The 20,487-nt window shown below is 44.5% G+C and overlaps 1 protein-coding gene across 3 annotated transcripts in view; it reads left to right on the top strand.

The window, feature by feature from the left end:
* PIGL (phosphatidylinositol glycan anchor biosynthesis class L) overlaps window positions 1–20,487 on the top strand; it is a 64,117-nt gene that overhangs the window by 8,108 nt on the left and 35,522 nt on the right. For all 3 annotated transcript variants that reach the window (XM_049702447.1, XM_004266810.4, XM_033422813.2), the window contains exon 2: window positions 3,872–3,971. In XM_049702447.1, the coding sequence (XP_049558404.1) occupies window positions 3,872–3,971 (100 nt within the window). The remainder of the gene's footprint in view (window positions 1–3,871; window positions 3,972–20,487) is intronic.

Here is a 20,487-nt window from a genome sequence, read left to right as displayed (position 1 = left end):
GATAGAAAAAAAGAATGTTATCAAACTGTTTATGACATGGCCCGCACATGGAGGGCACTCCCCAGTATGCCACCAACCCAGGCCCTGTCCCCTTTTCCTCCTCTTTCCTATTTCTTTCTGAGAGTCCCCACTGGCGCCCCGCGCGGTCACAAACCCTTGGCCGAGTCTAGGAGAGTCTTGAACCAAACGGGTGAGTGGCTCTAGAGCCCCCATGCCTGTTCACTCGGCTTAGACAGGATTTATCCGTCTGTCTTCAGCTCGAGGGAGAGCTCCTCGCAAATCCAGCCTCTTGGGCCCCTCTCCTCTTGCTGCTTCCATCTTTCAAATTGCTTATCAGAGGGGCATGATCCTTCCCCTGTGTGTGTGTGTGTATACACACACACACATATGCACATCGTGATTTCTCCAGCTGGGCTCTGTGGACACCTTCTAACGGAAGGTGGCCAGCTCTTTGGGTTTCAGCTCCTGGGGAACCCGGTTTGGGCTTGAGTGATATGGCCTCCTCTTACCTCTCCAGCCTAGGGCTGGTAGTTACTTCCTCCATCACTACACTCTAGGTCTCTCACTCTTCCCTCTTTGGCCCTCAATTCCTCCATCAGCTACATTTCAAATTCTTTTCATTAAATTCTTACTGATGTAAATATTTGATATGGTTTCTGTTTTCCTGGGTAGACCCTAAGTGGTAGAGAACCTAAACTCCCCCATTTTATAGTTGAGAAAATGTGGACCTTTTTTTCTTCCCAATACATTTTAGAATTAGCTTAGTCATGTTCAAGGAAAACCCTTGCTAGCATTCCTGAAACCCAGGAACTTAAAGAATCTCTTCAGGTTCACAAAGTTAGTGGAAGGCCAGGTATTGGGTCCACGATGCCTTGATTCTCAAACCACTTCTCATTCTAACAAATTAAAACTTCCAGGGTAGGAAGATGGGTAACTAGAGGAGTGGGAGAGGGGCTTTTTAAAAAAACATCTATACGGTCTTGTTTCTTTGTATTTTTAACCATGTAAGTCTTTTTACCTATTTAGAATAAATAAATGAATTTTTAAGGTAAAACAAATGTCTACCTTTATACATTGTGCTGTGTAAATGTGGGTCTTTTACAAAGTGAATTTAATTTCTATTAAATGTCATTATGTTTGCTAGTTATTACTAAGTATTAGTTATCACACACACACACACACACACACACACACACACACAATGTAGGTCTATATAAATAAATCTACACTAATCCCATTTGTTTTCTGCCTTCTAGAATAATGATCTCCAAGCTTTTTTGGGGTCACATTTTCCTATTGGTAAAAGCTTTTGAACATATACTCCCATTATATGTATATTTATTTATAATTATATTAAGTAGCTAGACCACTGAATTAATGTGTACAGTCTAAAACAATGAAAGTTGACATGTATAAAGGACAAGGTAAACAAATTAGGAGGAGAAGTTCCAGAAGCTTTCCTCCACCCCAGCAGATGGTCCTGTGCACCCCACATGCACCCAGGGGACACTGTTCTAGAGAATGCCAGTCAGGAGCTGCTGGAGGGTCCCAGACACTTACTCCACTGAAGTGCTTACACGTTCACCAGAGTGAATGAAAATGTTGAAAATGCTCTCTGACTTCAACTCCCTAACTTGTTCTAAGTTCCTCAGTTCAAACACAAAGCAATAAAACCAGGTCCAAAAACACCTTGGCCTCACTTCTAAGCTGTTTCTCACAACTGTAACCAGAGTCTAACATGCTCGGCCTCTGAGGTTACAAAGCCCGTCACTAGTGTACGTTAGACTATTTACTTATCACCGAAGATAAGTAACCTTGAGATAAAATGGGAGAGGGGAATCTAAAATATAATGACCATCACAAAAATTGACAATTTCTATTTGACTCAAAACTCTGTGATGAGAACAGTACAAAATTAAGCTATTTTCTGGAGTCTTTTGGGGGTTAGTCCTTTTATCAGATACAATGTAATGACTGTCTCCTATCTGGGTTCAAACAGTTCAAAACTAGCCCTAGAGTAACCCCTGCCAAAGTTGAAAGGTTTCACTTGGGAGTTCCTTTCTGAGTTTTCTGGAACAGTAAGCAGAGCCACTCTCTGCTCGGGGCCTCTGGAGTGCCTGCAGTGTGCTGACACCAGGATGATACAGAGTGGCTTTTCAGGTCAATGACATTTAGGCATTAATAATCAGATCACGGAGGAAAGTTCACATTTCTGAGCAGAATACTGGAAATGACTGCTTGCCGGGGAAAAGAGCAGAAGGCTTCCCAGAGAGAATGGCATTTGATCTGGATGATGAGGGAGAATTATAATTCAGGAAGAAAGGAGAGGAGGAGGGGGAAGGGAAAGAGAAAGCAGTCAAGGGAAGAGAAGAGAAACACTGAGCACCTGACTAGGTAGATGTGTCTCATCATATAATCCTTAGGAAAGCCTTTGGAGACAGACGTCCATCATCCCCACTGCACAGGTACAGGAACCGTGGCTCAGGAGAGTTAAGTAACTAGCACAAAGCACACATGCAGTTATCTGCTGGAGGGTTGAATTAAGGGGGCCAGTAGCTATAGACAATTGCTCATAAGGGCAATTTAAGTGGTACCAAAACGTCACCGTATGTTATTTGTAAGGATACAGAGCCGTTACTTAACAGAACCATTCTTGGGAAGTATAGTGTCTGTGTTGGGAAAATAAAGACTTCGCAAGCTATCTGGGGTGCTGATGTGGTCCAGATCCCCGGGGACATGCTGGGAGAGCTGGTTACTAAACTCTGAAGGAGGCTATTTTCCTGTAACACTCAGGAGTAGCAGCCTCTTTAAATAAGTGCTTAACAGATATTTGAAGACTATCAATTTAAAGGGGACCAAACGACATATACCAGGACAAAACTATAATTCAAGAAGATACATGCACCCCTATGTTCACAGCAGCACTGTTCACAATAGCCAAGACATGGAAACAACCTAAATGTCCATCGACAGATGAATGGATAAAGACAGTGTGGTTTATATATACTACGGAATACTACTCAGCCATAAAAAAGAACGAAATAATGCCATTTGCAGCAACATGGATGCAACTAGAGATTATCATACTAAGTGAAGTGAGTCAGAAAGAGAAAGACAAATACCATATGATATCACTTATACGGGGAATCTAAAATATGGCACAAATGACTCTATCTACAAAACAGAAACAGACTCACAGACATAAGAGAACAGACTTGTGGTTGCCAAGGGGAAGGGGAGTGGGGGAGAGAAGGAGTGGGAGTTTGGGATAAGCAGATGCAAGCTATTATATATAGGATGGATAAACAACAAGGTCCTACTGTATAGCACAGGGAACTGTATTCAATATCCTGTGATAAACCTTAATAGAAAAGAATATTTTAAAAAGAATGTATATATGTGTATAACTGAGTCACTTTGCTCTACAGCAGAAATTAACACAACATTGTAAATCAACTATAATTTAAAAAATAAATAAGATTAAATAATAAGGGGCCCAAACAAATAGTGTGTCCAGATACCTGACTTGTTCTGAGTGGTTACAGAAGGGTCAGTCCTAAATCTGTTTCACTGCAAAGCAGGTGCTCAAAGCCTGTAGCTTGGGGCTGAAAGGTACATAGACAGGCAGGCAGATGGACAGACACAGGGAGAGACACAGAGATGGGGAAGAATTCAAAGGTGATTCGAAAGACGGCTTCTCACAGGAGTGTCTGATAGTAACCCTAGCGTTGCGTCTTCTTCAACTTTTTATCACCACCACAAAATTTTCAGGTAGCTTAAATCCTATAGGGAACAAGATGAGATAAGGATGAGTGAACCGATAGATCTCCACTGATAAAGAAATCAACAACTGTGTATTTGTTATCCTCAGGAAATTACTACAATCAAGGGGAGACTCGTAAGAAGGAACTTTTGCAGAGCTGTGATGTTTTGGGGATTCCACCCTCCAATGTAATGATTATTGACAACAGGTAAACTTATCTTTTAACAAGTGGAAATTCATTGGCAATAAAAATGCAGTGGTACACTGAAAAGACACAAACATAACGTGGGTGGATAAGAACATCTTACTTGAGAAGTCTACAGAAAATAGTTTCATGTTTGTTTTTAAGTGACAGTGTAGTGCAAGTGAATTTTTTCAACTTCTGTTCAGATTTTGTCTTAAGATAGCTGCTTCTCTTGAATCTTTAAAAAAAATTATTATAAAAAATTTCAGGGACTTCCTTGGCGGTCCAGTGGTTAAGACTCTGCGCTTCCATTGCAGGGGCCACAGGTTCGATCCCTGGTCAGGGAACTAAGATCCCATATGCTGCAGTCAAAAAAAAAGAGTCAAAAGTGTAAAGAACAGTATTACGAACCCCACATGCCTGTAATCTGAGACCAGTGATTGTCAAGCCTTTGCCGTACGTACTTCATCTAACCCCACATAACATCTGTTGTGTGTGAAGTTGTGGTTTTTTTGCAGTTGTAACTTAGCTGTTACATATTTTTAAAAAAATTTTATTGGAGTAGAGTTGATTTACTCTGTTGTGTTAGTTTCAGGTGTACAGCAAAGTGACTCAGTTATACATATACATGTATCCACTCTTGTTTAGATTCTTTTCCCGTATAGGCCATTACAGAGTATTGAGTAGACTTCCCGTGCTCTACAGTAGGTCCTTATTAGTTATCTGTTTTATATATAGTAGTGTGTATGTGTCAATCCCAGTCTCCCAATTTATCCCTCCTGTGTGTGAAGTATTTTAAAAAGAAAACCCAACCATCAGGTCATTCTATCGCTACGTACTTCGGGATACATCTCTTAAGAAGATAGACTTTTTTTCATGCAGCCACAATGTCATTATTATCCATCTAACAAAATTAATAGTAACAGCAATTCCTTGATGTCTCCAATACCCAGTCCATTTTGAGCTACTCCAAGTAGCTCAGAAATGAATGTCTTTTCACAGTTGGTTTGTTCAAATCAGGATGTAGACAAAGTGCACACGTTATACCTGGTTGATATTCTGCGTGTCCCTCCCCCCCCCAGCCTTGTCACTGATTGTTGAAAACCTGAGTCAGTTGTCGTACAGAAGGATTTGTCTGTCTGCTCCCTCATGGTTTTACTTAAGCAGTTCCTCTATCCTCCATATTTCTTGCAAACTGGAAATGAACGCTAACTTTCAGGGGCAGGAAGCTGCACTGTGTACTCCCTGTTCCGTCATTTCAGGACATGTACTATCTGTCTCACTTTTAGTCACGCATGTGACTGTCTGTCACACGTACTGTGTGCCTCACTCTTAGTGAGCTCACGTGGCAATGGCCGCCCCTTTCACTGTAAAGACCCACATCAGCCTTTCACGCGGTGCTTTCACGAATCCTTAATGAACTAGAAGTTGCAAAACGGTGACTTTCTAAATGTCTCCTGCGTTCCAAATGTATTAGCTATATATTCTTCTATAAAGCAGAACTTTATCAACTGGGGCTATTTAGTTATCCTGATAGGTACTTTGATCCCAAAAGACAGGCTAAATGCTTAATTCTTTCCCCTTTAATCCCCTTCAGAATAGGAGTTGATCCCCTACATATCTCCGAAGGTAACCCATGGTTTGTTTGTTTGTTTCTTGGATGGGGAGGCCACTGCTTTATTTCATTAGGAACTTCTGTGTTCACGTGTTCGGATTTTCAGTTTAAGTCATTCTGTTCTTTGATACTCCAGTTGTCTCCTCTTTGGCCTCTTCATGTTGGCTCATGCATCCTTTTGATAAGAAACGAAGACTCTGACTTAATTTATTACAATTTTTACATATCCTGAAGATCATGCAGCTTCAGCAATATCCCCTACTTTGAAGATGCTACAGGAGGGGGTTAGTAAACTTGTTAAAAATAAATACTTCAAGAAGCCAGTTTGAAGATTCAAGGAAACCAGGTATCTTAGTCTGCTCAGGCTGCCATGGCAAAATACCAGAGACTGGGTGGCTTAAACAACAGAAGTTTTTCTTTTTAATATTTATTTATTTGGTGGCGCTGGGTCTTAGTTGTGGCATGTGGGCTCCTTAGTTGCAGCAGGCGGGCTCCTTAGTTGTAGCATGCAAACTCTTAGTTGCGGCATGCACGCAGAATCTAGTTCCCTGACCAGGGATCAAGCCCGGGACCCCTGCATTGGGAGCGCAGTCTTAACCACTGCGCCACCAGGAAAGTCCCCAGAATGTATTTTTTTCTCACAGTTCTGGTGGCTGGAAGTATAAGATCAAGGTGCAGCAGGGTCGATTTCTGGAGAGAGTTTGCTTCTTGGTGTGCGGATGGCCGTCTCCTCACTGCTCACATGTAGCAGGGAGAGAGAAGTTTCTCTCTTCCTCTTCTTATAAGACCACCAGTCTTATAGGGTTAGGGTCCCACCATTATGACCTCACTTAACCTTAATTACCTCCTAAAGACCCCGTCTCCAAATACAGTCACATTGTGGATTAGGGCTTCAACACACGAATTGTGGGAGGACACAATTCAGTCCCTAGCAACATGCAACTTTTAGTCTTTCAGCTTCTCATTTCCTAACCCAGAAAAAGCAGAGCTTTGGAATCTTGCTTTGGGTTATTTAGATGGGTCAAAGAGAAGAATGAAGGGGAGAAAGAGAAAAAGAAAAAGTTTTATGGAGGACCTACACTCGGAATAATAATGGTAAATGTATATTAAACTGTTATTGTCAGTGCCAAAGACCATACTAAATACGTGATCTTAAAACCTTCAAAATAATCCAATTACTTCTTCCCCGTTATAGATAAGAAACAGGCCTAGTGAGAGGTTGAGTCATTGGCCCGGGGTCATCCAGCTAATATGTGGTAGAGCTGGCGTTCCAGCTGAGGCTCTGTGGTCACCGTGCTTTGTCAACTCCATGAAGGGACTCACAATTTCACAAAGGTCATCTCATTTAATTCTTCCGCTAACTGTAGAAAGACAGGTCTTTATTATCCTTTTTCAGTTTCACACGAAGAAACTAAAGCTTAAGACATTTAACAAATGGCAGTCAGTGCTAGGACTCGAAAGCAGAAAGGAAGACGGAACTGATTCCTGACTTTCTGCGAGAAAGTAGGTCACCACTTTGTTAGTGTATTTGGAAGACCAATGCGTGTTTAAGAGAACATTTGGTTGATGTTGTCTGCTGTCTTCCATTGTTCTGAACTTCGTGGCTGGGTTTCAGGGAGACGTTTAGCCAGAGGAGCTCAGTCAGGTAAACCCTTATCCAGGGACTTCACTGGTGGTGCAGTGGATAAGACTCCACGCCCCCAATGCAGCGGGCCCGGGTTTGATCCCTGGTCAGGGAACCAGATCCCACATGCATGCCACAATTAAGAGTTTGCATGACACAACTAAGGAGCCCACGTGCTGCAACTAAGAGCCTATGTGACCAAATAAATAAATAAATACAATTTTTTTTAAAGTAAACCCTTATCCAACGCCTTAAAGAGGGAAAAAAGTTCAGGTCTCAAGATGAGAAGGCATCTCAGTAATCAGACAACCAAATGGATACTTCGGGTGATTGTACCTAGTTCCTTAATATCTGTGGGTTCTGCTGATTTAATGAACCATATGATATTTAACTGCATGTTATTAACAGATGCATATTAAGTGCCTGGACTGGGAAAGGCGCTGTGCTAGATGCTGAAGAAGGAGAACAGTTCAAGGTCCAGGAGCCGGGTAGTAGGTGTTGGCCTGACCGTCGCCACTGCTGAGTTTGCAGAAACGTTCACTGTGCCAAGGTTCAGGCCTAGAAGGGGCTTAGAGACCCTCTCCAGGATACTTGGGAATTGAATGTGATTGGGAAATGCAACCTACAGATTTAGTATTCATTTGTTGCTTTTGTGCTTCTTAATATATTAGGAAGAGTCCATAGAATTATTTCATTTACATTTCAAAAAACAAAAAGTAAACACACTTTTCTGTACACATAGATAATTTCTAAAAGAACATATACCAGACTCGTTAATAGTAGCTGCTACTTAACTGGACCAGGGAAGGACACTTGCACTTCTTAATTCCACAGAATTCTGTACAGTTTTATTTCGCTTTTGCTTTTTCAGGAAGCCTATATTACTTTTTTTTTTTTTGCGGTACGCGGGCCTCTCACTGTCGTGGCCTCTCCCATTGCGGAGCACAGGCTCCGGACGCGCAGGCTCAGCGGCCATGGCTCAGGGGCTCAGCCGCTTCGCGGCATGTGGGATCTTCCCGGACCGGGGCATGAACCCGTGTCCCCTGCATCGGCAGGTGGACTCTCAACCACCGTGCCACCAGGGAAGCCCGCCTATATTACTTTTTAAAGTACAAGCAGAAACGCACATATATGGAATCTAAAAAAAAAATGGTACTGATGAACCTAGTGGCAGGGCAGGAATAAAGATGTAGAGAACAGACTTGAGGACACGGTGGGGAAGGGTAGGCTGGGACGAAGTGAGAGAGTGGCATGGGCATATATACACTACCAAACGTAAAATAGGTAGCTAGTGGGAAGCAGCCGCATAGCACAGGGAGATCAGCTCGGTGCTTTGTGATGACATAGAGGACTGGGATAGAGAGGCTGGGAGGGAGGCTCAAGAGGGAAGGGATATGGGGATGGATATATGTATACATATGGCTGATTCACTTGGTTGTACAGCAGAAACTAACACAACACTGTAAAGCAATTATACTCCAATAAAGATGTAAAAAAAAAAAAAGTACAAGCAGACCTCAGACATATCACAGGTTGGGGTCCAGCCCACTTCAATAAAGCGAATATCACAATAAAGCAAGTCACAGGAACGTTTTGGTTTCCCAGTGCATATAAAAGTTACGTCGACATTATAGCGTATTAAGTATGCAGTAGCATTATGTCTAAAAAGACAACATACATAGCTTAATTAAAAAATAGATACGATCTGAGCCTTCAGTGAGTTGTAATAATAACATCAAAGATCATTGATCATAGATCACCATAACAAATATGATGATAATAATGAAAAAGCTTGAAATGTTACAAGAATTACTGAAATGTGACACAGAGACATGAAGAGCGCAAATGCTGTTGGAAAAGTGGCACCAATAGACTTGCTCTCACTCGGTTGCCACAAACCTTCAATTTATAAAAAAAATGCAGCATCTCTGAAGCGCAATAAAGTGAAGCACAAGGAAACGGTTATATTGATGTATTATATTTTTTAAAGACTACTCCACGTAAGTAATAAAACATTCTTCCCTCTGTACTCAGCTTCTAGCCCTACAAGTGAAGGCTAAATTAGAAATAATTCTGCATACGTTTTGATAATATTTGGTTTGATAAGTTCAAAACATAGAATAGAATTCCTTAAAAAGATAATAATGCTTTTAAGCCTTTTTATAAACACTGTGCTTGTCTCATGGGCCTCATTCTGGAGGATGAGCGGGCACAGCGTCAGATAAGCTGCTCCAAAAGGCTCTGGCTGGGAATGCGGAGGGCCTGACCCCCGCAGACCCTCCGGTTATAACCCAGGCCTATTAAAATGCTTCCGGGCCCAATGACCAACTGTTGGGCAAAACTTATGGGGTCTCAGAGCTGATCGTGGTCTGATCCATGCTCCCATCGTCCTGCACCTGCGATGCCACGTCACAGCTATTCCCACAACTAAAACAGGGAGGACTCCCAGCGCCCCAACCTGTGTCCTCGTAGGTAAGCTGGGCCGCAAACACACCACGCTTTCCTCTGCGTCCACACCCATGCATGTGCCTGGCCCTCTTCCACACGCTTCCTCTCTTCCCAGCACCCCACACCCTGGCCCTCTAGCAAACACCTCTTCATCCCTCAAACCCCAGCTCAAGATTACCTTAGACTCTGCAGCACCATCCCAGATCTTCTTAGGCACTTTGGTTATAGTCTCATTGTCCCGTTCTATCCTAGCACATACACTAATTTTTTAATCTGCGCCATAAGCCCCTCTATATCTTTTATTCCTGTATCCGCAACCTCTGTCTTAACCCTTGACACATAGTGGTTGCTCAGTTCATGCTTGTTGAATAAATGAATGACTCCGCTTATACCCGAAGCTTTCTTCCTGTGGCAGCACGTAAACGTGTGGTCTCGAGAACTTAGATGATACCGAAGCGTCTCAACCCCCTTCCTCACTTTTTCTTCATTTACCCAGAAATGGTGATTAGCAAACCAATCTCTGAGACTTCAGTGAGACTGCTTCCACTTTTTAATGAAGTGAAACGGTCTTGGCCCCTGGCTTGCGTCGTTACCTTTAACCTGCTGGAAAGCCCTAAGTGAGCACTTTGGTTTGGAAGAAGTTGTCTACATCTCTTGATTTTTGTCATTCTATAAGCTTGGCTCCACTGTCCTAAAGGTTCAGCGCCATGGACCTCTCATTCCCAGTGCTTGTCTTAACACCACTGCGGCATTAACACGCCCAAGACTTGGACAGACTAATGTGAGCTGAACAAGGAAACAGAATCCAGTACCTAGTATAAACCGTAAATGAGCCTGGCTTGCTAGCAGTTCCTGGAACTCTTTGTGTTTTCCAATAAATCTACACAAATCATACAGTGAAAGAGAAGCCACAAAGCAGAGAGTCTGGGACTGTTGGGGTCATGTTTGTAATTAAACCCCCCCCCCGCTCTCTCTCAAGACCCAGTAAGAGCCTTCCCCCCCAAAAAACCGGAAAAGACCGTATGCCAACAGCCAAAGTGGATCTGACCAAGCGTCCTCTCGCTATAAGAGATGAAAACAAAGCTCCACGCAGGCTTTCTCCAAATACACACAAGTGCCTGGGCACAGGGCAAGGGCACAGCTCCAGTCCCAGTTGGCAGGAGCAGAGCAGGGCTCCCGTCCTCCCAAAGGGCGCGAAGGACAGGAATGTTTCCTAGAAAAGGAACCAGGGGAGGAGACCGAAGTGGACCAAGCTGATACGGAGCTACTGTGTGAACTTGGAAAGCTGCTTCCCTGCTACTTCAAAGGCGGGTTATTCTGGGAGCTGAAGGGAGGCTGGGTCTTTAAGTCACATGACTGGTCTTCAAGTCACATAAGTCAGTATAGAAGTAGAGTGGGACCAGGGAGAGTGGGCTTAACAAAGCATGTATTTGTGGCTGATTCTACTCCTTGAAAGAGGCTGCAAATACACCACAAAAATAGGATTCAAGGTGACTGTGTATTGTGATACTCATTACAGCACTCTTCATAATAGCAAAAAGTTGGTAGCAACCTAATTTAGCAGTAGGCAATGAATTATATAGCCACGGTCCAGAACATGAAACCACAATTCAGAGTTTTCTCTGCATAGTTAATAACACAGGAAGATGTTCATAATATAATGTTGAGTTTAAAAAGCAGTGTATACTTTCTTTACACTTTTCTGTATCTTCCATAGTTTTGATAGTGAGTATACATTACTTGTAAACCAAAAGTTTCATTAGATTTATTTTAAAATATATTATTTCTGGGAATTCCCTGGCGGTCCAGTGGTTAGGCCATCCGAAACTTCTACTGAATGTTAATTGTCTTCAGCTGCAGCTCTTCAGATATTCTCTTTCCTTTATCATGGAGGCACCTATATTTTTCGTGCGTTTTCTTTTTTTTAATTCATTTTTATTTATTTATTTTTGGCTGCGTTGGGTCTTCGTTGCTGCGCGCGGACTTTCTCTAGTTGCGGCGAGCAGGGGCTGCTCTTCGTTGCGGTGCGAGGGCTTCGCATTGCAGTGGCTCCTCTTGTTGCGGAGCACGGGCTCTAGGCATGCGGGCTTCAGTAGTTGTGGCACGTGGGCTCAGTAGTTGTGGTGCACGGGCTTAGCTGCTCCGCGGCATGTGGGATCTTCCCGGACCAGGGCTCAAACCCGTGTCCCCTGCATTGGCAGGCGGATTCTTAACCACTGCGCCACCAGGGAAGCCCTTGTGTTTTTTCTTATTCGCCTTTTGGTACTCTCCTGGGGCAAGGAGACATGATGTCACATCACCAGAAATAGCTTATCAACATGATTCTCCTTCAAAGTGTGCTTCTCCTTGACCATTATTATCTCTGGTTCTCACAGTGCTAATCAAAGAGTACTGGTGCCTCTGAGGATGGTGAGGCTTGATTTTGAGGGACTTTCAAATCCTGCTAAAAGCAGATGCAAGGTAGAGCATCTGCTGGCCAGCTGTATGCCCCTCTTTCTGGGGCAGATCTTACAGTATTAGGCGGGTATGTTTATGTTTTCTGATTTTCTGATATGGTGGGGGGTTTTTTGCTTCATCAAAGTCGATGCTCTATAACTGTTATTCCTTTTGTTGTGTTCGATGGCGTCTAAGGGAAGAGAGTGAAGTGGAAGTGTTACTGGCACTGTAAGTGGAAGTCCATATTTCCACCTAGGAGTCCTGCTAGCAGTTGAAGGGAGAATGAGTAAGAGGAAATCAAGACCAGAGAAAAGAAAATGAGGGAAGTACAGTATGACGGAAAGAGCTCTGGTCCAGGGGTCATGAAATGGGGCTTCAGGTTGTAGCTCTGCCACAAACCGACTGTGTTCCCTTTGGCAAATAATGTCCCCTCTCTGGGCTTCTCTTTTCTTATACGTACAATGACTGGATGAGATGGCGACTTTACCTCAAGCGCCTAGATCTTATCCAGAGCAGAGCAGGACGTGTTTAGATATGGCTGTTCTTCTACAAATGGAGGTTTATGTGCTCAGCTTGGCAATACAGCTGACACACTTTTAAGTGCTTTCCATTTTACTAAGCACCGGTACATTTCATGACATCCACGGTAGACTGTGTTCGCTGTGACATGCTGGGGTCCTTGCATCAGAGAGCTGAATAGGGATGTAAAAAACTAAACAGCAGCCCTTTTAATAACCAAATACCGTAGACTGGGTGGCTCACAAACAGCAGAAATTTATGCCTCACCGTTCTGGAGGCTGAGAAGTCCAAGATCAGAGTGTCAGCAGATTTGGTGTCTGGTGAGGGCCTGTTTACTGGTTCACAGATGGCTCTCTTCTTGCTGTATCCTCTCCTGGCAAAAGAGGCAAGGGAGCTCTCCAGGGTCTCTATTATAAGGACACTAATCCCATGCATGAGGGCTCTGCCCTCATGACCTCATCACCTCCCAAAGGCCCCACCTCCAAATACCATCACATTGGGGAAACAGGTTTCAACGTACGAATTTTGAGGGGACACAAATATTCAGTCTAGAGCATCTACAAAAATTGTACTAGGAACCAAAAACTTTGGATAAGAGGCAACTAATTCTCTACCATGCAAGTCTTATAGACAAAGAGTGTTAGGATCCAGAAGAAAGGTTATTGGGTCAGTTTTTCAGATTATTTCTCCATAACACCAAGTTCCAAGAAATAATTCTTAGTCATTTGTGGGATGTTCCAGAGAGCCCTTGGGATAAGAAAAATTGCAGCTGCCTGTATGTGTTGCAATTTAAGACGATGTGGTCGTACTTTGGCAAAACTGTCATGGTGAGGTAGACCTAGTTCTGCAAGGCTGAGCCACAGCTTAACTAGCCAGTTTCTGTACTGGAAGGATTTATAGGATCTATTCTTTTTTAGGTTTTCTTTTTCTTTCTTTCTTTAATAATACTGTTACCCTCATATATACAGTCAATTGGTTTTCAACAGGGCTGCTAAGACAGTTCAATGGGGCAACAATACTCTTTTCCACAAATGGATATCCACATACGAAAGAACAAACTTGGACCCCTTCCGTACACTAAACCCAAAAGTTAGCTCAAAAAGACCTAAATATAAGAGCTAAAACTATAAAACTCTTGAAAGAAAATATAGGAGCAAATCTTCATGAGCTTGGGTCAGGCAAAGCCCTCTTAGACATGACACCAAAAGCACATACAACCAACAAAAGAAAAAATAGACTTCATCATCAAAATTAAAAACTTTAGTGCCTGATGCATACTGTCAAGAGAGTGAAAAGACAACTCACAGAATGAGAGAAAATATTTGCAAATCATACATCTGATAAGGGATTAATATCCAGATATAGATAGGTAGACAGATATAAATGTAATATACCTTATATACTATATAGAGTATAGTATACATAACAGATAAAATAAGATATAAAGGACTTGAATAGCTATTTCTCCAAAGATATACAAATGGCCAATAAGCATAGGAAAAGATGCTCAACGTCATTAGTCATTATAGGATAGAAATCAAAACCACTGTGAGACACTACTTCACACCGACTAGGTTGACCATTTTTTATTTTATTTAATTTTATTTATTTATTTTTGTGTGTGTGGTACGCGGGCCTCTCACTGTTGCGGCCTCTCCCGTTGCGGAGCACAGGCTCCAGACGCGCAGGCTCAGCGGCCATGGCTCACGGGCCCAGCCACTCCGCAGCATATGGGATCTTCCTGGACCGGGGCACGAACCCGCGTCCCCTGCATCGGCAGGCAGACCCTCAACCACTGCGCCACCAGGGAAGCCCGGAGGGCCGATTCTTAACCACTGCACCACCAGGGAAGCCCAACCATTTTTTAAGAATAAAATTAGAAGAGAAATACCAAGTGTAGGCCGGGATTCAGAGAAATTGGAACCCTCATGCACTGGTGGGTTTGTAAAATAGTTCAGTCATCATGTAAAAGAGTTTGGCAGTTCCTCAAAAACTTAAATACAGAATTACCATTACCCAGCAATTCTATTCCAAAGTAAAGACCTAAAAGAATTGAAAACAGACATTCAAACAAAAACGTGTACATGGATGTTCATAGCAGCACTGTACACAGTAGTCAAAAGTTAGAAACAACTCAAATTCCCATCAGCTGATGAATGGGCAAACAAAATGTGGTCTGTCCACACAGTGGAATATTATTCAACCACAAAAATGAGTGAAGTACTGATTCATGCTACAGTGTGGATGCACCTAAAAAGAAGCCAGATAGGGGCTTCCCTGGTGGCGCAGTGGTTGAGAGTCCGCCTGCCGACGCAGGGGACACGGGTTCGTGCCCCTGTCCGGGAAGATCCCACATGCCATGGAGCGGCTGGGCCCGTGAGCCATGGTCGCTGAGCCTGCGCGTCCGGAGCCTGTGCTCCGCAACGGGAGAGGCCCCGACAGTGAGAGGCCCGCGTACCGCAAAAAAAAAAAAAAAAAGCAGTCAGATAACAGCCACATAGTGTATGAGTCCGCTTATCCGAAACACCCAGAACTGGCAAATCCATGGAGACAGAAAGTAGATCAGTGGCTGCCAGGAGTGGGGAGGGACTCATAATGGGGTTTATTTTTTTGAGGTGATGAAAATCTCCTAAAATTGACTGCAGTGATGGTTGCACGACTCTGTTAACATACTAAAAACAAAAACACATTGAATTGTGCACTTTAAGTGAGTGAATTGCATAGCATGTGAATTATAGCTCAACCAAGCTGTTATGAAAATCATAGTAACATTTAATAATAGAACATTTATAATGTTAATTGTAAAAACAAAGAGTACAAAAATATATCAAGTGAAAGAAATGAATGTCTCCTTCCATACACTTCTCTCCTCAGAAGAAACCACTGTTAACCTCTTGATGTGTAAACTTCCATACCTTCAATACTTCACAAATATATATTTACATACAAGCACAAATATAGTTCATTTTTCAGTACTCCATACTATTCCATGGGATACCTGTATCATAATTTATTTGACTAATAAAACTGTCCCGTGGCCTTGCTAGAAACCTCATTAACCTCGTGAAATAAATCCCCATGGCCGCTCACTCTGGCGTGTTACATAGAGTAAAACACTATTTAATTATACACCAGTGTCTGCAGGGTGGGCTTCCTGTCCACCTCCAGGATGAGACCTGAGGGTCTTCCATTACTTCGTCTTTTGTGCCAGGTAGTGCCGGGCAGCTGACAGCCGCGTGTTAGAAATCATGGCTTTGGGGATTTCCCTGGCGGTCCAGTGGTTAAGATTCTGCGTTCCCAATGCAGGGGGCCTGGGTTCTATCCCTGGTTGGGGAACTAGATCCCACATGCATGCTGCAACTAAGAGTTCACATGCCACAACTAAGACCCAGTGCAGCTAAATAAATAAAATTTTTTTTTTTAAATCATGGCTTCGTAGCTACACAGTAGGGGTGCTGCTTGCCTCACAGGCCCCTTATTTGAACTAAATCCGGAACCCAAAGCCTGGCAAGTATAACTGCTCAATAAATATTAATCCCTTCCTTTTTTTTTTTTCAAGGAGGTGGTAGAAACCAAGTTCATGAATCTCCTAACTCTTTGAATTATTTTTGGATGTAGTCATAGGACAAGTCTTTGGCTTTGAGGTCTTAGGAATGAACTTGTGGTTTCTGACTTGGCTATTAGTCTTTCTCCGACCACCAAGTTCAGACTCAAGACCCTCACCAGCCCACTGAGTGCATCTGGGGGTAGTGGAGGCTTGTGCAGGACCAGCCACAGTAGAGCAGGTATCCCAGGTTCCCCTCTGCCTGGCTCCACCCCTGGCCTGGGCTGACAGCCGGGACCAGACTGGTAAGTGAAACAGACTCACCCCTCAAGGAGCCCCCAGGCTAGGGAGAAGATGAGCACATACATTTTCATCATGCCATGGTAAGAGCAGAGATAGAGCGCAAGGGCAAGGGCAGAGGAAGGTCTCCAAGGAGCGCTGCTTCACCTGACCTGAGATTTGGGGCAGGTCTTCCTAAAGATGTGACTGTTCTAGTGACCTGAGCCGAGTCACGAATGCCTAAAAGGCAGGCTGGTGAAGAAGCAGCAGGGGAGCATTACAGGTGGAAAACCCAAAAAGTGTCAGAGGCCCCAAGCCGCGTGGCATGAACACCAGGGGAGTGGTGTGTCATGCAGGCAGAGTGCAAGACGCCAGCATCCAGCGAAGCCCTCTCTCCCCCAAGCCATCCCTTTCTGCTGCCACTTCCTTTTCCCCATTTCTTCCTTTTCCAGTGAAACAGGATCAGCAGCTTTATAATAATAATAGCTGACACATCCTCACTCTGTATCCAGCGCTATTCTGCATGCTTTAAATATATTAACTTGTTTACTTCTCGGTCCTATGAGGTGGATACTGTTATTACTCCATTTTCGAAATGAAGAAACAGAGAGGTTAAGTAACTTGCCCAAAGCACACCAGGGCCACATGGCCTCCCCTCTGCTTTGGCCTGTGCTTATGGTCTCCATGGCCCTGGCTTTCCATGGCCCCCCTCCATCCAAACAGACTAACTGGAATGGTATTTCATAAAATACGGGGATTGATCTGCAGGCCTGGTGCAGCAGAACTACCTGTGGTGCCTGTGAAAATGCAGGTACCTAGGCTCTACTGTAATCTTCTTGACTCTAGTGGGGTGAGGGGTCCGGATTCTGCATTTTTTACAGACTCCCCAGGTGGTCCTAAGGCACAGTAATGTTTGGGAACCTCTGGGTTGCTGTGTCTGAGTTGCAGGTCCGAATTCCCATGAGAGAGAAGTGGAGTGGAGAAGCCTGGATCAGGTCGCCTGGGAGGGGGCATTATTTGGTCTTTTTGCGTGGAGTTCGGGCATGGGAGCAGGCTCCTGATAGGGATTCAAGAGCAGAAAGGACTGCAAGAGTGAGGCAGAAAATACCAGAATCTCCAGTCACTGGCATTCCTGGGGAAACCTCTGTGTGTAGCCCAAAGTATGCTGTCCCCTGACCCCGCATACCGATAACACAGCCTTAGCTCTGTCACTCCTTACAAGACCGCGGAAGCAACTAACATTGGTCCTTGGGTGCAGCTCCTTGAGGAGAGGCCCTCCCCCATCTCAGCTTCCTTCTGCCCAACAGATGAGAATGAAGTTCCTTTACTTTTCACCAAACTGTCCTGCAGATTTGCTCTTTCTCTGCCATCCCTTTCTCCTTGTCACCCTCCAATCCAGTGTCTTCCTTAACTTTGGAAATCACTGTTTTCCGGAGGAAAAGGTAAGGCATAGAGACGCCTCTTCCCTTGGTCCTAGCTGAGCTGAAGAAGAATCAGAATGTCTCTCATTACTCTTATTAAGCCACCCCGAAGAAGTGTGTAGAGCAGCTACAGCATGGGATCATCAGATGACCATGTGGGCACTTGTAACCCCTCAGCCTCCAGGTGGGCTGGAACGGCATCCTTTAGGAGCAGAAGTCAGGGCAGGGACTGTCAGACTCCAGGGCCAGACACACTCACAGAGCCAGAAACATGCAGGAATCCAAGTCCCAGGGTGTCCGGAGGGGCTGCAGGGGCAGAGCCAGGAGACGGGATCTGGGGAGTCACAACCAGGTGAAAGGCTGTGGAACACGGCCAAGGCACTTAGGCTGCTGTCTAGCCCTGAGCTTCTGGTCAGACACAGGAAGCCACAGATTCGTTTTAAAGAATGAGTCACTGCGTCTCTCAAGTATTTGACCAAGACTGTCTTCCCCATCTTGTGTTTCATTCGTCAGTCTTTACAGAGCTGAGTCCAGGTCCTGGTGGGGGTTTGCTCAGTACCAAGCTACACTCTTAAGAGGTTCATCAGATGCCAGCCTCACCGACACGCTTCATCTTCCCACTTCCATAAATCGGATCCCTGCCCTGGTCTTTGTTATCCTGCCCAGGTTCTTATTATGAGGCTTGTTTCCTGGACTGATCCTCTGTGATCCCACAAGTAGTTTCAAATTACTAGATCCAACCTGAGAGGAACTGACGTGGCATTTTTTTTCACTAGATGGTTATCGGTCACCTACCTACAAACACGTGAGCCGTTGCCCATGGAGACTGAAGCAGACATAACCTCGGGCTCATGTCCAGTGTATCCAGTGTAAACTATTATCTCTCAGCCTTTCTGTGACTGGGATATGTTATATGTGATCGCTCCATTTAACAATGCACCTTCTTCCTCAAGGGCTCCGAGAGATGTCATAGAATAGGTGGCGTGTTCCTTTTTCAATAATAAAATTAATTTTATAATAAGGCCTCTTAGAGAATTTCATGATGTCTCCTGGGCATTTTTCTTCTCTGACAGCCCTGGGGACCGTATGATCTGGCCCCAGCTCCCCTGCTTCTGTCCGGCAAGGTGATAGCAGGCAGGCAGATCTGTGTCCCAATCCTCGTTCTTTTCTTAAATAAGATAAGGATGTTGAGTGAGATCATCTCTGAGGTCTTTTTTTCACAACTAACATTTTGTGATTCAAAGAACATAATGTTATACTGCAGAAAGGTATGTACCCTAAACAGAGTTGCCAGATAAAGGACAAGTGGCCCAGTTAAATTTGAGTTTCAGGTAAACAATCATTTTTTTTAATCTCCGTATGTCCAAAATATCACATAGGACATAATTATATTTTAAAATTATTCACTGTTTGTCTGAAATTCAGGTTTTGGCTGGCGCCTCGTCTTGGCCACCCCAAGCCCAAAGGCCGTTCCCTTCCATCTCATTTGAGGTCGATTTCACCACTTCCCTACCTGCGCCTGCTTGTCTCCTGGCTTTTATCCTTAGCCAGAAATTGGCTGCTCACTGCGTTGCCTTACCTGTGAACTAAGCTCCCAGAATTTAGAGAGGTGAGTCACCTACGGTCCACTTCCTAGGACCAGCTGTCAGGTCAGCCAGGAGACACCTGGACACCTGCTATTTACAGCCTCGCCACTGATACCTCGTCAGTAATCCTGACCTTTGCCACAGTTTGTTACACCCATAAGGAGCTTCAGTGGAAATTTTCATTTGCTTCTGTTCGTTCTTATTTCATTGTTTTGGCTACTTTCCATGTCTGTTTGTTCGAGATTCTTGCATCATTCAAATAAACAAACAAAAAAACCCCTCCATTTAACTGTCTCCCATCCCACGCCGCCCGCTTCTCTCTCTTGCGTATAATCAGGTACTACCTGTCCCCCATCCCATCCCCGCCTCTCACTCATTCCCCAGCGCAGTCACATCTGGATCCCTGCCCTCCCTCCCTCCTCCTGCCATTGATAGCCCTCTTTGTCAGGGTCACAGTAACTTTCTAATTGTGCAATCGGTGGGGCACTTTTCAGTCCCACCTTCCTGACCTCTCAGCAGCCCTGGTGCACGCTGACCCCCCGCACCTCGGGACACTACTCTGGCGTCGACAGCAGTACCAGCCCCAGCTGTCCCCCGCCTCCTTCCTTCCCGGCCACTTGGGGCCGTCACCTACACCTGCTGCAGGGTTGGTCCCCAGCTCTTTTCGCATTGCCTGCGCTCCCCCTAAGCCTGTGTTCTCGGGGTTGGTGCACCTCTGCACTGTGAGGGAGGCCGTTCACCAAGCACCGGGGCCTGCTGGTCCAGGCTGACACAGGAGTCAGGAGGAAGTGAGGTCTGAGAGCTCGTGAGAGATACTTGGGCTTCAGTGTGTTTCTCCTCCTTTTCTTTTTTTTTTTGGCCGCACCCCGCGGCATGCGAGATCTTAGTTCCCTGACCAGGGATCGAACTCGTGGCCCCTGCGATGGAAGCGCAGTGTCCTAACCACTGGACCGCCAGGGATGCCCCTCAGTGTGTTTCTTTATCGATCCCTGAAATGCGTTTTATTCATTTAGCCTTCACTTACTGAGCATATGCCGGATCTCAAAGGCTGGGCCCTAGGGACGCAAA

The sequence above is a fragment of the Orcinus orca genome, chromosome 19, assembly GCF_937001465.1.
Source record: "Orcinus orca chromosome 19, mOrcOrc1.1, whole genome shotgun sequence".
Lineage (NCBI taxonomy): Eukaryota > Metazoa > Chordata > Mammalia > Artiodactyla > Delphinidae > Orcinus > Orcinus orca.
The sequence above is the reverse complement of the archived record's forward strand: the minus strand, read 5'-3'. Positions and strand labels throughout refer to the sequence as shown.